General features: G+C 40.2%; 1 protein-coding gene across 1 annotated transcript in view; it reads right to left on the bottom strand.

Annotated features, from left to right (window-relative positions):
* Positions 1 to 17315, bottom strand: part of UBXN4 (UBX domain protein 4) — a 32613-nt gene extending 15298 nt beyond the window's left edge. The window contains exons 1-6 of the mRNA XM_065880894.1: positions 17233 to 17315; positions 9474 to 9576; positions 6886 to 6914; positions 6106 to 6224; positions 5285 to 5459; positions 807 to 900 (exon numbers count right to left, since the gene is read on the bottom strand). Coding sequence (XP_065736966.1) covers positions 807 to 900; positions 5285 to 5459; positions 6106 to 6224; positions 6886 to 6914; positions 9474 to 9576; positions 17233 to 17314 — 602 coding nt within the window. The 5' untranslated portion in view covers position 17315. The remainder of the gene's footprint in view (positions 1 to 806; positions 901 to 5284; positions 5460 to 6105; positions 6225 to 6885; positions 6915 to 9473; positions 9577 to 17232) is intronic.
* Between the last annotated feature and the right edge of the window lie 258 nt (positions 17316 to 17573).

Genomic DNA, 17573 nt, shown 5'->3' with positions numbered 1-17573 from the left:
GAGATCTACCCTGCTTTGCACCTCCAGATTCTGGCCCTGCCCCAACTCCCATGAAGAACAATCAGAATCTAGGTTTTGCTAAAATGAAGCACATTTTTACTGAATCATGAGCTAACCCAAATACCCAATATATCAGCAATAATTTTGAACTCTGGTTCCCCATAACATCTATGTGAACAAGAAAATATCAAGTCTAAGTAATTTTTCTTAACTTCCATATTACACGGAATGATTTTTAAGTCAAGATTTTAAAATATTCCTGCTTATCCATTCACCATTAACTCTCAGTTATCTTTTAAGAATCATAGTATAAGACTATGATTTGATAATCACTACAAAATACTATAAAATAAAAATACTAAACTAGAAACCACAAGAAGTCAGAAATTTGATTATGAGACCAACTAATAACACATGACACTTAATAGACACCCACTTATGCAGAACCCAGGCTCAGTACATAGTCTTAAAATTAGATGAAGTTCTTGCCCATCTGGAACTTATCCTATGACACAGAGAGATAAAAGCAGAAGTAACAGATGGAAACACATATACCAAAATACTAGTGAAAAAGGGATTCTTAAAATTATCAGACCTAAAGCTGACCGACGACTTCAGAGATACAGAAGTTTTTACTTCTAGAATGTAGTTTTTATGGATACAAATAAGTTGGTCAGGTAATAAAAAACTTCAACCTAGAATTCTGAAATTTCATTTGTGTAATTTTAGCTCTTATTCAAATCAATGAAATAACTGAAAACCACTGTCTTTCTAACAAAATACTATTTCTAAAAACAAGACCAAACCTTTCCACTCTGATGGTGAGCTCCTCTGTAGGTCTCTGATTTGAACATCCACCAGGCTCTTGAGACACAGTGGCCTGGCCTGAAATTTCTCCTCCTTAATTATTTAATAAAAAAAAAAAAAGAAAGAAAAGAATTAAGAAGAATATTACATTCAATGCCAATTTTTAAAAAGGTATATATCTTTTGGGTTACAACGTCTGTTAACAATCTTGTTTCTTAAACAATACATTTTCCCCCTAAGAATGGAGTAGGAGATAAGAAATGAGCTATTACTAGTGACAATTCTTACGTTTGGATCTGGATACAAAAGTATATAAATGGGAAATAAGGCAGCTACCCAGCTGAAAGCCAGTGAGATAAAACATGAAATATTAATCCGGCAGTGAGAGATATAACAAAAGTAGACTAAGCATGCCTGGCCAGGGGTAGGCTCTACTCTAAAGAAGCATAGTCCAATATCTTTGGTATCCCATAGGGCAGCCACTAGTCAGGGACAAATGGCTGCTCAGCACTGGTAATAAGGCCAATGCAGGTGAGAGACTAAATTTTTAATTGTATTTAATTTTAATTAAAATTGCCATGTGTGGCTGCGGTTATGGCATTCAATAGTGAAGCTCTAGGGACCTCCCTGGCTGTCCAGTGGTTAGGACTCTGCACTTCCACTGCAGGCGGCACGGGTTTGATACCTGGTTGGCGAACTGAGATCCGGCATGCTGTGCATCACAGTCAAAAAAAAAAAAGGGTGGGGAGGGAATTCTAGAGGCCAAGTTTGATACTCAGTATCACTCTAGACTTATGATGACCCAAGGGATCTGCTTCTGCACACCACAATGATTCCTTAGAAAAGCTTTTTACATCTACACTAGTATTCTTTTAAGGATCTCCTGAAGGACAGAATTTTGTCCTGGCCTGCTGTAGAGGATAGCTATGGTCTGGTACTCCCTTTCAGAACCTCTGCTATTTCCTTCCTTACCACTCACCATCAACTTAATTCTTCTTTACCTTTTTGATCCTTGGAAGAGCATGGACTGTGGAGCAACAGAGTCTGGGTTGAATCCTGTTCTGTCACTTTAGTAAATAAGTTACTTACTCTCACTGTACCTCTTCTGTAAAATGGGGACAGTAACCTCATAGAAATGTCATGAGAAGTATGTGGTAATAGAAGTAAAACGCTGAGACTTTTACTAGGACTAGCACATAGTAAGTGCTTCAGTTATTACAGGAGTAGTAGAAATATTAGAATTATTAAGCAGAACCAAAGGTACACATCTCTTCTTACCTCTGCATTCAGTGCATCACCTATGTAACTTGAAATCAGTCACAGTAGGAATATTTACACTTTGGAAATTAGCAAACACTACCAATAAGGGTTTTTTATCTCCCCCCAGAAAAATCGCCTTTTGTTAAATATTTACCAGCATACCATTGAATGAAACCCTTGGATAAGAAGTGGTAACCTCTGGCAGCCAGTGTGTGTTCAGTAGGAAATTAATCACTTTTCTTTAGTAAATAAAATGAATGCCAAGGACATTTGTATCTTTTTTTTTATTTTGTTGCGGTACACGGGCCTCTCACTGCTGTGGCCTCTCCCGTTGCAGAGCACAGGCTCCGGAAGCGCAGGCTCAGCAGCCATGGCTCATGGGCCCAAGCCGCTCCGCGGCACGTGGGATCCTCCTGGACCGGGGCACGAACCCGTGTCCCCTGCATCGGCAGGTGGACTCTCAACCACTGCGCCACCAGGGAAGCCCGACATTTATATCTTGTTATCAGAAAAGAAATTTAAGAAAACTTCTGAAGATAATCTGTGGACAAGCTGAAAAGTACTGTGTGTAACTTAGGTGGATCTATGACTCATAAACAAAGAAAAATGGATAGAAATAAGCTAAAACAACTGATAAAAATCCAAACACAGGGACTTCCCTGGTGGCACAATGGTTAGGAATCTGCCTGCCAATGCAGGGGACACAGGTTCTATACCTGGTCCAAGAAGATCCCACATGCCACAGAGCAACTAAGCCCGTGCACCACAACTACTGAACCTGTGCTCTAGAGCCCGCGAGCCACAACTACTGAAAGCCCGCGTGCCTAGAGCCTGTGCTCTGCAACGAGAGGCCACCGAAATGCAATGAGAAGCCCGCGCACCACAACGAAGAGTAGCGCCCGCTCACCACAGCTAGAGAAAAGCCCGCGCGCAGCAACAAAGACCCAATGCAGCCAAAAATAAATAAATAAATAAATGTATTTTTTAAAAAAAAATCCAAAAACAACAAAAATTTACTAAAGGACATTCTGTCTTTAGGTTTAAGAAGACAACTGGAGGGTTTTCCTGGTGGTGCAGTAGTTAAGAATCCGCCTGCCAATGCAGGGGATGCGGGTTCAAGCCCTGATCCAGGAAGATTCCCACATGCCGTGGAGCAACTAAGCCCGTGCGACACAACTACTGAGCCTGCGCTCTAGACCCTGGGAGCCACACCTACTGAGCCTGCACGCCACAACTACTGAAGCCCACGTGCCTAGAGCACGTGCTCTGCAACAAGAGAAGCCACTGCAATGAGAAGCCCGCACACCACAACAAAGAGTAGCCCCCGCTCACTGCAACTAGAGAAAGCCCACGCGCAGCAACGAAGATCCAACACAGCCAAAATTAAAAAGATAAATTAATTTTAAAAAAATGATATACTGGACTCCAACTCAAACAAACTGAAAAGCTTAGTGTAATGTAAATATTGCCTAGATAATTAATGATAAAAAGGAATTACTGTTAAACTTTCTAGGTTTCATAAGGGATAATGGTATTGTGGTTATTTTTTTAAAGTGCTTATCTTTTAGATACCAACATTTTTTGTTTTGTTTTGTTTTTGCTGTGCCGTGTGGCTTATGCGATTTTTAGTTCCCTGACCAGGGATTGAACTCGGGCCCTAGGCAGTGACAGCGCGGACTCCTAACCACTGGACCACCAGGAAATTCCCGGTCCCAACATTTTTAAAGATGAAATGATATAATGCCTAAGTGTGTTCTAAATAATAAATGGCAAGGAGACGAGGAAAGGGGGCATAGATGAAACAATATTGGCCATGAATCAAAAATAGTTGGGGGACTTGTCTGGCGGTCCAGTGGTTAAGACTCCGCACTTCCACTGTAGGGGGCGCGGTTTGATCCCTGGTCAGGGAACTAGATCCTACAAGGCACGGGGTGCAGCCAAAAAAAAAGTTGGAAGACAGGCAATGGGTTCATGGGATGGGATTTCTTATACTATTTTCTCTACTTCTGTATATGTTTGAAATTTTCCATAATGAAGCTAAAAAAAAAAAAGCTACAAAGAACTGAGATTAGAGTTGCTACTCACCTCGGATAAGACAGAGTCTAACAGTTTGAGTCTAACCAAATTAATTGCCTACTAAAACAAAAACATCAACACTCTTTGTGGGAATATAATAGAATCCAGAGTGTTATGTGTAAGTCTTTAAGTAGCACTAAAGCACTCAAGTTAATGGGAAATTACAGAGCATCAAATTTCAGTTCAGTAAAGGAAGAACTTTTCTAAAAACTAGGGCTTTGACAATAGAATAGGCTTCCTAGCAAGGTACTAAGCTTCTTGTCATTAAATGTATTCAAATAGAGGCTTGATGATTATCTATCCAGGATGCTGGAGCACGATCACCTTTTAGGATACTAATATTCTAACTTCTTAACTTATCTAACCCTACATTGCCTAATACAAAGCTATATTACACAGAACAACTCTGACTGTGCATGATCCCTAATATACAGTATAAAATTTCTCCTCTGCCTTTTCTATCAACCCCTCTGCAGTCACACCTCCTACTGCTACAAGCTCTATTTTACAATTAACTTTTAATTCTAATTTTAAAAATGCAAATACTATTCTCTTAAAAGTGTATAGTAGGGCTTCCCTGGTGGCGCAGTGGTTGAGAGTCCGCCTGCCGATGCAGGGGACACGGGTTCGTGCCCCGGTCTGGGAGGATCCCACATGCCGCGGAGCGGCTGGGCCCGTGAGCCATGGCCGCTGAGCCTGCGCGTCCGGAGCCTGTCCTCCGCAACGGGAGAGGCCACAACAGTGAGAGGCCCGCGTAACGCATAAAAAAAAAAAAAAAGTGTATAGTATTTTATGTTATAAAAACAATTTCAAACACATCAGTTCACGTGGTCCTTTCGATATCCTCTGGCTGAGAAGAGATTTACAAAACTCATGAGTATCATAATGACGGTCCCTGAACCACAGCACAGTAGCAGAAATTACTACTATCAGCTGTTCTGGACTGTTGCCTATTTGGGTTTGAAGGACAGAGTCACTGACTTGATCCCCTTCTGCCACTAAATGACAAACATATTAAATTTAAAGTTAAATGAACGTGCAGAGGGAAAATACAGTATTCTTATTTTTAAGGATATTAATCCACGGCCTTTATAGTGAAGTGGAGTGTTTAGTGTACCCAAAAGGGTACATTAAAAATTACCTGTTGCAGAATCTGACTTTGTATCAGAAGTGGGTGGTGTCTCACAGAGCTCTACATTTCTGGACTGACAGTTTTCAGAAGTGTTGTTATGTTCAAATGAGGTGGATGGAGTAGAGACTGAACTTTCTGACTGGCCACTATCTGCCACTGATATTTCACCTTTTAACGAGTGCATCTAGGGAGAAAAAACATTGGAATTTAATTACAGATAAGAATCTAAGTTTACCATGGTATATGAGACCAAAATATGAGCAAGTCAATTTGTACTCCACAGAAGGGAGAAGTACTAAACTTTCCAAGTAAATCAATCTAAAATGTATAATCCTAAATATGACATAATCACATTATGGAATTCAACTGCAAGGTGACAAGAGCACAAAAAGATATTTAAAGCACACTGTTGATTTTTCTTACAATCAGAATTCAAGGAAAAAAGTTACAAGCTATATTAGCCATCTGCCCAAAGTGGATGCAAGTGAGAAACTGAGTAAGGTCCTTAAAACAAGTCAAGCAATATACTGTTAGGGACTTTAATGTGACAGCAACTCCCTTTTGCAACAAAATAATAGTGACTGCATTATGTGGCTGGCTGAGGGAGAAAAAGGGAAAGGAGAATAAGAAGTCACTCATGTATTAGGTACAGGCACCTCGAACTGCATAATGTTATTTTCAAAACCAGTCCAGAAAGACAGTATTTACTACCTTTTGATAGCATGGTTAGTTCCTGAATATTCAGAGTGGCTCCAAAAATATTCCAGTGTCAAGTTCCTGACAAACCATTTACCCATGTTTATACAAAGAACAATTTTGTTTCTTCTCACCTGCCGGACTTTGTGGATTCTGGTAACAAGTTCATCTGCAGGAACACTTCCTGCTATTACTTCCAAGGGAATTCCACTGTCTCCAATAAAGAAACTGGATGGAACACACACTACAGGATCTGTAGAGTTTAATTAAGTCTAACAATTCATGGGAAACAAGAGAATAGTTTTATGAAACACTATTGGTAACAAAGCAAAAGAAATCATCTTTGTGAATTTCACAATATAATCAGCTAACATGGTCACAAAATAATTTCAACTACCCTATCACTATGCCTGTAATGCATGTGATATGTGAATTATGATTTACCTATATCACATATATAAGTGGAAAACATCCACTACATTCCCCTCTATCATAACTTTTACATCTATCTTACCTCTTGCTAGCCACTTCTAACATTCCAACCAAACTGCATCATATTGCTCTCCAGCTATTCACAATTTATAAAAGTCCCCAAGGGGACTTCCCTGGTGGTCCGCTGGTTAAGGCTCTGCACTCCCACTGCAGGAAGCAGGGGTTCCATCCCTGGTCGTGGAACTAGGATCCTGCGTGCTGCACGGTGCAGCCAAAAAAAAACCAACAAACTCCCCACGACTCCATTTGCTACAAGGTACTTACTGTCTCAAAGGACACTTAGTAATATAAAGTTTCCATAAACAAGAATGCATGAGTTCCTAAATAAAAATGAATAATTTCTAATTGTCATGAATCAACCAAAAGAAAGGAAACTCCTCAAGCAAAATATATATAAAACCAATTCTTCATGGAAAGGATACAGATCTGTGAAAACTGTAGGCAGGCTTCACTGTAAAACAAAATCAAACAGAAAATCACTAGATGAATACAAGTATTTCCCAAATATTGTTTTTATAAAAATTTACTGTAGCAATTACAAGTATTTTTCTTAAACTATTAGTTCCTTTCATAGCCATCAACTGAAAGGGGAAAAACGTAATCCTTATCTCACAGACCTTTTTTGGTTTGTTTTATAATTTTCAGATTAAAGAGCACTTGTTCTTGCAACCCACACACTGGTGGCCAGATCTGGCACCTAAAAATCAACTTAGCATCTGCCCCACGTGGCTTCCTCAGCAGCAAGTATTTCTGAATACAGTATCTTAACTTGTAATAAGAAGATATTAATACCTGTGACTTACTTGTGCAAGTGATAATACTTTTATAATAACAAAGAATTCAAAAAAACCTAAATATCCACCAATAAAAACTAATGAATTGAAGCAGCAAAAAAAAAAAAAAAAACTAATGAATCATGCAATTGCAAAAAGGATAAAGGTATAAAAAGGTATGTCAAACTACTACCATTTTTGTAAAAAAGGGGAGGAAAACAAATATATTTTCTTGATTTGGTTGCCTCCAGAGAAGAGAACTGGATGGTCAGGGACAGGGATGGAAGAGAGACTTTACACTATAATACAAATAAAAGACACTGATCAATGTAGAGGAGAAATTCCAAGAATCAAATTAATGCTTCTAAGAACCAGAAATTTGCTTCATTTTCTCTGAATATAAGGCATGATTATCATAAAAACATCTAAAAATACAAAAGTATAAAGAAAAAAATTACCAAGAATCCTACCTTTTCAGAAATAACCACTGTAAACTTTTGATGCATTTCCAATCTATTTTCAATGCAGGACATAACATAAACTAACATGTTCCTAGAACATTAGGTAGCTTTGTTACTATTATATAATAAATAAAATTTACTTTTCATAATTTAAAAGACACACTAGATTCTATTAGCAGACTGTCCAAAATGAAACAAATATCAACCATCACTATACACAGGTATCCCTGCATCTAATAGAAATTTGTTTTTAAAAATACTGGATATATCAGTCTGTATATAAATCTCAACAATTCTGAAATTCTCGTTTCTTCCACATTCCCAATAAACCTCTACATTCCTCCTGCCATTACTGACTCTAAAAGGTGCTTCTGGAAGAAAATGAACAATATCAATGACACAGTAGACTCTTTTAAAAAACGATTACAGCTCAATAAATATATAGTTCACTAACTGCTGCTGTTGTGAGGCAGACTATACTATGATTTGCTTTGTGATGTTTTGTTAATAAAGAAAATTTTTAAATAAAAAGTTTACAAACTTATAGGTAGATTTCTGAATATTTTAATCTTGACAGTAATTTTCATTTTGATATTACCAATATCAAAAGGACAGAACTACCACTTTAAAACTGCTAATGAATTAATGTTTCCAGGCATTTATCATTGATGGTTGCTGCTAACATAAAGAGAAACAACAGAGCATTATGTACCCTCTAATGGGAGAATGGAAGACTTACCACCATCTATGAAGTAGTCTTAAGGGGGAAAAAACCTAACCTGAATCCAACTGTCAATTTACAGAAAATAGAGGACAGAGTAATAAACTAAATGACACTAACAGAGCTGCAATGAACAAAACCTGTACTATAGGAAACTACATAACGAATGACCTGGTTTCCCAAGAAAATAAACTGCAAAGAAAAAGAGAGACACAGAAGCGAAGCCTACAGAGTAAAAGAGACTTGAGAGAGATCAATGCATCACAATGCGTGGACCTTGATGGATCCTGAACCAAACTGTAATAAATTAAATTAATAATAAAACCATGACTGATGAGAGAACTGAAAATTTGAACACTGAGTAGATATTTCAAGTTAAGAAATTAGATTCATTTTTGAAGTATTACAGTTATGTTAAAATATTAAGAATCCTTATCTTTCAGAGACATACCAAAATATTTATAGATGAAGTGATTTGATGACTGAGATTTATTTCAAAATTATATGGGATGAGTTGAAGTGGGTGAGGGAATAGATGAACAAGACTGACCATGAGTTGATAACTGTCAAAGTAGTTGACAGTACAAGGGGGTTCATTACACTACTCAAGCACTTCTGTGTGTGTCTGAAATTCTCTATCCCCCCCCAAAAAAAAAAAATTTAACGGGGGGAAGAGGGATGTATTAACAAATAAAACAGATTTGTGGTTATCAGGTCCTACAATGGACCTGTAAATGTCCTTATTCTTATTGAATAAAATGGTTCCATTTTCAAAAATAGGATCCAAAAGAGTGGTCAACCTTTCAGAGATATTTCAGAACCACAGTTCCTTTGCATTACTGGTGCACGTCACATACCTACTTAGCAGACCAAGAATTCATAAGTTTTTCAGTATGATATAATGATGAACTTGAAAAATGGCAATCAGAATTTAAGTCCCTAAAATGTCTTAGACAAAAATCAACATTCTTATAGTCTAAGAGTATCACCATAAATCACAACCAAAGACAATGGTTAAAAAATTTTTTAATTACAAGATTAAAACATAAGCAAACCTTTTGGTATCGATTTTAATAGCAACAAAACTGTTTGAAGATGCTTCTGTCACTTTCTCATCTTCCCAACTTGCAGCCATCTGTGTAGACTGCTCATCATCACCTGTAAAACATTTCAAGCATTCTTAAAACATAAGGCCAGTATCTGCTGATTCTTTTCCCTGGAAATCTGGAACTTCAAATAAAATGTAATCTCACAAATAATATTTTCTACCAAATTTGAATTTTCCATAAATGAAAAGTGTGACTTATATGCATTGTTAACATTAATGAGGGCTTCCCTGGTGGCGCAGTGGTTGAGAGTCCGCCTGCCGATGCAGGGGACGCGGGTTCGTGCTCTGGTCCGGGAAGATCCCAGATGCCGTGGAGCGGCTGGGCCCATGCATCATGGCTGCTGAGCCTGCGCGTCCGGAGGCTGTGCTCCGCAACGGGAGAGGCCACAACAGTAAGAGGCCCGCGTACCGCAAAAAAAAAAAAAAATAATAATAATGAAAAACAAAATACTGCTATTTAGATTATACAAAGTGTTTTCTAAATGAAGACATCCGAATTATGATGCAAATATTATCACAATAATTAGAAGTCATGGGCAGAAATGTGACTACTTTGGCTTTTCTACATATGATTTTAGAAAATAAATGTACAATACTTTTCCTTTATGCAGCATCTTTCTGTTGAGTTCAATATCCTCCACACACAGCCCACTTATTTTCCAGAATTCCTCCAAGGTAGACAGAAGCAGGTGCAATCCTGTCTGCAGTTTTGGACCTGTCTTTTGTTATAGGCATACTAATTATAAAAGTTACACTGATCCAAAACTAATTATGCTGACAGAATTCAGCACGGTGGCTACTTTGGTAGAGCTACTATTGACTGGGAAGGAGGATGAAGGAGGCTCTGGGGTCTTGGAAATATTTATATCTTTTTTTAAATTTATTTTTATTTTATATTAGAGCATAGTTGATTAACAATGTTGTGTTTCAGGTCTACAGCAAAGTGATTCAGTTATACATATACATGGATCTATTCTTTTTCAAATTCTTTCCCCATTTAGGTTATTACAGAGTATTGAGCAGAGTTCCCTGCGCTATACCATAGGTCCTTGTTGATTATCCATTTTAAATACAGTAGTGTGTACATGTCAATCCCAAACTCCCAATCTATCCCTACCCCCCAGTTCCCCCTTGGTAACCATAAATTCATTCTCTGTGAATCTGTTTCTATTTTGTAAATAAGTTCATTTGCATCATTTGTTTTTCAGATTCCACATATAAGTAATATCATATGATAGGAAATGTTTATATCTTATCTGAATGATAGTTACACAAGTGTATTCATCTATAAAAATTCATCTAGTTGTTCACTGAATATATTTCATTTAATATACTGTATGCCATACCTCAGGGACAAAATGTTTTAAAAGTTATACCTATCAAGAAATTATTTCCATTTTAGACTTGTAATATCCAGATTTTGGCATAACCACTTATTGGTGGGCAAAGGGAAACTTACCTGAGTTAAGTCACTGAAAAATATTTCTGAGGTTAGCAGAGCTAAGTGCTTTTTCAAAGGTGAGCAACCTTTGCCAATTTACGCTTAAAAAGGCTTCAGGTCACATTTTTTGCTTTACAAAAATGAGATCTTTCTATACCTACTCTTTTGTAAGCCGCTTTCTTCCCATGTGTCTTCCCGCCTTCCCCAATTTAATCCACCCTTAGCCTTCCCCATTTCAGTTATCTGTTAATGGGTAACACCATCCTTTCAGTTCTCACGCCAAAAAGTTTAGTTATTCTTGCCTTCAACTGACGGTATCTCCAAAATATATCCAGGGACTTCCCCGGCAGTCCAGTGGTTAAGACTCTGCGCTTCCAGTGCAATGGGTGCGGGTTCGAGCCCTGGTAGGGGAACTAATATCCCGCATGCTGTGTGGCACGGCCAAAAAATTAAAAAAAAAAAAAAATATATATATATGTATTTTTTAAAGCACCTTTCTTTAAAAAGTCAGATCAGGGACTTCCCTGGCGGTCCAGTGGTTAGGACTCCACGCTCTCACTGCCGAGGGCCAGGGTTCAATTTCAATCCCTGGTGGGGGAGCTAAGATCCCACCACAAACTGTGCGGCCCAGCCAAAAATAAAATAAAAAGTCAGATTACATCAACTCTCTGATCAAAATTCTACAATAGCTCCCTATTTCCCTCGGAGTAAAAGCAAAAAGTCTTTACAAATGACCTCAGGCCTTCAGTTACCTCTCTGACCTCATTTCCTTTTATTTTTTTGCTGTCCCTTTCCTTCCTATCCCTTTCCTTTCTATTCCTCAAATATTAAAGACATTCTTGCCATAGGTCTGTGTACTAGTTGTTTCCTCTGCCTGGAATATTCTTCCCCCAGATACCTACATGGTTAACTCTCAACTCCCTTAAGTCCTTGCTCAAATATTATCTTCTCAATACAAACTTTCCCTAATCACTACTTTAAAATTAAACACTTCAGGGAGTTCCCTGGTGGTCCAGTAGTTAGGACTTGGTGCTTTCACTGAGGGGACCCAGGTTCAATCCCTGGTGGGGGAACTATGATCCCACAAGCCGCACAGCATGGCAAAAAAATAAAATAAAATAAAATTACACACTTCAGATATTCCCAAAGCTCCCTCATTTCCTGCTTTTTTTTTCTGTAATGCTTATTACCTTCTAATAGACTATGCGTTTTACTTATTATGTTTACTGTTTATTGTCTGTCTCCCTGCATTAGAATGCATGTTTCATGAGAGCAAGGATTGTGTTCCTTTTTATTTACTGATATAACTCAAATGCCTACAACAGAACCTGGCCTACAGTAAAATACCTGGAATATAGCAGGCTCTCAATAAGTATTTTGTGGAATGAATAGCTAAATTCCTGGTATAGTATCTTGGCATGCCTACAAAAAGTTGACTAATGCTGCACAGTTGAAAATATTTTTTGTGAAATGAAATACAGGAATATTCAGTAATAAGGGGCTTGAGAAATCTGGCCACGGAAAAGTAGACAGGGACTAGAATGCACCCACAGACCAAGACCAAAAGAATGCCCATTAGCAGACCCCTAGATGTTGAAGCAGCAAACGGGAAAACTTTTATTTGCAGTGAGATCATTCTGAGCACATCTTCAGACACTATGGGGTGAGGAGAGATGTAAAATTCCAAGTAAATGACAGGACTTTCAACCTAGAAAACAGCTATATAGGAACATTTTTACTAAACTTAGAGAAGGCTGTGAGGTGATAGGGATCTTTTTCATTCATTCTTTCTTTCATACATTCACTATTTTATTCCACATTTACGTTGTGCTAGGCACTGAGCTACAAACTAAATATAAAACAAGTTAGATACTGTATGCCCTCAGTGGAGCTTAAAATCTAAAGATACAAAAAAAAGTACTTGTTTGGTCACCCTCTCTGAGGTGATATTTAAGGTAAGACCTAAAGGATGCAAGAGCTGAGCCATGCCACAAGCCAGAAGAGTTCACCACACAGAAGGAATTTCCATGTAGGGAAAGGTCTGTGTAATTACGAGTCTTGTGAACAACAGGGCGCAGGAGACAAGACGAGACTGAAGAGTTAAGGGTCCAGAGATGACGCCCACACTTAGGTTTCTCCAACTGGATGTAAGGTGGTGCCATTTACTTAGAACACTGGGGGGAAAAAAAACAGGTTCAAGCAGTAATACTTTTAGGCTTGAGAATCCTGTGAGGCATCCAAGTGGGGATGTCAAGTTGGTGCCTGGAAGGATGGATCTGCCACTTCTCAGGCCAATGTCCTTCACTCCCTCACCCATGCTGTACGACGTAGATAGGGTCTCAAGTGTTCCATCCCCACTAGCAATATCTGTCCATGAGTCAGGCTAGTGCAGCAGCAGCTGCCTGACCCAAAGTGATGGAAGACTGAATGGAATTACATTAACTCAGCAAGAGTTATCTTAACACTTCTGGGTGGGATTATTAATCGCCAACTTCAGTACCTTTAGTTTCTTATTTTTAATTAAATTATGAACTATGCTGTGGAGTTAGGTGGGCCAAAGGTTTTAGGAGAAAACATTACATCCTTGATGGTATGAGCAGTATCCAAAAGTAAAGCCACTTAAAAGAATAGTACAGGACTTCCCTGTTGGCGCAGTGGTTTAGAGTCTGCCTGCCAATGCAGGGGACAAGTGTTTGTGCCCTGGTCTGGGAAGATCCCACATGCCACGGAGCGGCTGGGCCCGTGAGCCATGGCCGCTGAGCCTGCGCGTCCAGAGCCTGTGCTCCGCAACAAGAGAGGCCACAGCAGTGAGAGGCCCACGTACCGCAAAAAAAATAAATAAAAAAGAATAGTACAAACTCTGAAGCAAAAAGCTGTAGACCCGACAATCAGTAACTCCAACCTAGAAAAACTCAACTGGTCAAAACCTAAAGGGTTTTTTAGTCTATTTTAACCAAAAAAAGAGGCATGAAATAGTGTCTGTCAGTCACGGAGATTTTAGCCAACTAGCAACACTAGTTAGTGAACCCACACCTCTACTTCAGAATCCTTGTCAGATTATTCTGTCTTCCCAAGAATAGAATCAAAATCTTCAGTTTTATTTCTTTCAACTTACACAGCTATAATACTCTGAAAATCCTTGTTAACTCGTTGACTTAACTAGTAGTAATCTCTCTAGTCTCTTAACATCAATCCTATATATTCTTTAATTCATCCATGAAAATTTCAGTAAAATACAAACAATCTACCTAAAATGCTTCCCACTGGAGTGGTTACATGAAGCAAAGACTACCCTTAAGACCACTCCTTCCAACTATTATATCTTTTTAATTTTCAGTGAGTTGGTATATTACTATCGTGGTCTCAGACCTAAGAAAATCATGAGTTCTGGCTGTATTCTTCAAAGTCAAGAACAGAGGTCTAAGCAATCTATAAGTGTTGCAGTTTCATGACTCCACTGTCTACATACTCCTGGAGTGACACTAATCCTACCTAATCTTGGAGATTAACTTCCTAAAACTCTAGAAAAACCAACAGTATTTTCAATGAGTCAAAGGACTGACTCCTTCGGCAGATTGTTAACAGTCCTCCTGCAAACATTCAACAGTCACTGATACTCTAAAAGCATATGACAGGGCTTCCCTGGTGGCGCAGTGGTTAAGAATCCGCCTGCCAATGCAGGGGACACGGGTTCAAGCCGTGGTCAGGGAAGATGCCACATGCCGCGGAGCAACTAAGCCCGTACGCCACAACTACTCAGCCTGTGCTCTACAGCCCAAGAGCCACAACTACTCAGCCTGAGCTCTAGAGCCCTCAAGCCACAACTACTAAGCCCATGTGCCACAACTACTGAAGCTCCTGTGCCTAGAGCCCGTGCTCCACAACAAGAGAAGCCACCACAATGAGAAGCCCGTGCACTGCAACGAAGAGTAGCCCCGGCTCACCACAACTAGAGAAGGCCTGAGCACAGCAACGAAGACCAAATGCAGCCAAAGATAAAATAAATAAAATAAATAAATGTATAAAAGAAAAAAATAAATAAAAGCATAAGATACATGCTCATCAGTAAAAAGTTAATTGAAGAATGTATGTATTATATATACACACAAAGCCCTAAAGATCTATAACTTTATTTTTCTATTGTAATAATTAGCACTACTGTTTCCAAATGGGTTTCCAAATATGTGTTAATTAAATCTAGCATTTCTTCTTTCAAATTAACTGGTTAGCCCAGGAGTGCCTTCTAGGAACCTTTGGACACCATCAAATGTGTTTTCTGTTTAAAAATATGACTACCATAATCCTAGATTTCCTGATTTCTACACCAATTTCAATAACTACCTAAATTCTACAATTGTTCAGCTTTTTTCTTGAGAAATAAAGAAGACACTCTTTTGGAAGCTGCTAAAAAAAAAATCTGTCAAGACAAGATATAAATCCTTTTTGTGACACTGGTGTATGTCATTTAACCACTGTGGATGTAAGTTCCCTCATCTATAAAATGGGCATAATAAGCCCTGTTCTACCAACTGCCAGGATCAATTGAGATTATATATGAAAAACACAACTTAAAATGTCATTAAAACCATTACTGTACTCTTAATAAGCATACTAAGTATCATTAATTTTCCTTTCCCTTCTCTCTTTTTTTTTAAAATAAATCAGGACTACTTTTATAAAATAAATGTATTTATTTATTTTTGGCTGCGTTGCATCTTCATTGCTGCGCACGGGCTTTCTCCAGTTACAAAGACCGGGGACTACTCTTCTTTGCGGTGCAAGGGCTTCTCATTGCGGTGGCTTCTCTTGTTGCATACCATAGGCTCTAGGCGTGTGGGCTTCAGTAGTTGTGGCACATGGGCTCAGTAGTTGTGGCTTGCGGGCTCTAGAGCACAGGCCCAGTAGTTGTGGCACACGGACTTAGCTGCTCCGCGGCATGTGACATCTTCCCAGACCAGGGATGGAGCCTGTGTCCCCTGCACTGGCAGGCAGATTCCTAACGACTGTGCCACCAGGGAAGCCCTCCTTTCCCTTTTAATCCACTTATTTCCTTACAGGTTTACCACAGTTACTTATTTATGTGAAATATAACTCTATAAAAGCGTAAGAGAATGTAAACTACTCCAGCTCTTCTAATTAACAGCACTGGGCTTACATCTTACATTTTAGCATAATTTAAAACAATTCAAAATTCCAGATTTAATGTTAAATGAAACTCATATTCCAGCAACTTGCTCTTCACCGCAATGCATAAAGTTATAGGGCTATTACCTAGCCTTCCAAGTCATGAGTTAATGATGAATAAACCGTTACTAAACACAAATAGTTGAAATAATACACCTCAATGTATTCACAATGTAGTCACAAACACTGATTTGGTTCATGTAATGAGGACCAGCAAAACCTCACAGAAGCAAAGGTTTACGGTAAATCTAGAAGATTTCAGTAATAAAATACGGAGCAAAATAACCCAGAGCAACACGGCGTAAATGATTTAGTACACCTTCTGAAACTGTAGCTATGAGACTAGGAAGACAACAAAAAGAACCAAGGCTGGTGTGTCTACTTCTTCTAAACAAATGGTTTAAAAAAAAAATCAACTTGCAAGAAAGTAAGTATTCCACATTAGATTCACCACTCCCCTATCACTGTAAAAAAAAAAATCAAACCTATATAGACCTCAAAAGTTTGCGTTTCAGGAACATACGAAAGCCAGTAACCGTGAACATCAGGTGCTTTCTCTTTGTTGATTACCGATGACACAGCTTTCTTCCTGACAGCCCACAACTAATTACAAGTAAAACTGCCTGCCTAATGGCCTGGCTCTCTTCCCACCTACACACTAACTACACGGGCGTTAAAGCCTCCCCAAGTGGATCCTCGAGGACAGAGCGCCCTACCCGGGGGGCCCGGGAGGCGACGATGGCGTCAGTGTACGCGCGGGGTCAGGCTCGGCGGGGCGCTGCGGGCTGAGCGGTGAAGGCCTGCTCCACCCGTCCCCTCGCCCCGCGCAGTGAGGTGACCGCGGGGCTCGGCGCGCTTTGGGAGCGAAGCCGGGGCCGTGCCTCCCGCCGGGGACCGGGAGAAGCGGGCGGTGGGGGGGCCAGGCCCGGTGCGGTCCAAACGGACGGGGGAGGAGCTGAGACGCCAGGGAGACGGGCAGCCCGGGCCTCTCGGCCTCCGGAGGAAAAGCTGGGGGCCCCTGGGATTAGAAGTAGGCCGGAGGGGGTGTCCCGGCCACGTCTCGCTCCCTCGCCTCCTTCACCTGCCACGAACACCACGAAGACCGCGCCGCTCCTCTTGGCCAACGCGATGGCGGCCGGAATGGCGCCCTGGAACCACAGCATCGCTGCCCTCGGGCACAGGCGCTCTCTCGGTGTGTAGTCGCCTCGGTCCCGGAGCTGGCCCCGCCCTCTCCGTCGTTGGGCCCCGCGGCCCGCCTCCGGCTTCGCACCGGCGCGCAAGCCCGTCAGCGGCCCCCAGGACGCGCGCAAGCGCGCAGGCCGAGGCGCGCCCCGCGACACATGACGCCACGCGTCGCCGTCGGCACCGCGCCCCCGTGCCTTGTCTCGTTGGCAAGTCGGTGCGTGCGGGCGCCCGCGAGGC

The sequence above is a fragment of the Phocoena phocoena genome, chromosome 7 (genome assembly GCF_963924675.1).
Source record: "Phocoena phocoena chromosome 7, mPhoPho1.1, whole genome shotgun sequence".
In the NCBI taxonomy this organism is placed as follows: Eukaryota; Metazoa; Chordata; class Mammalia; order Artiodactyla; family Phocoenidae; genus Phocoena; species Phocoena phocoena.
This window is presented reverse-complemented; position numbering and strand designations above follow the sequence as displayed.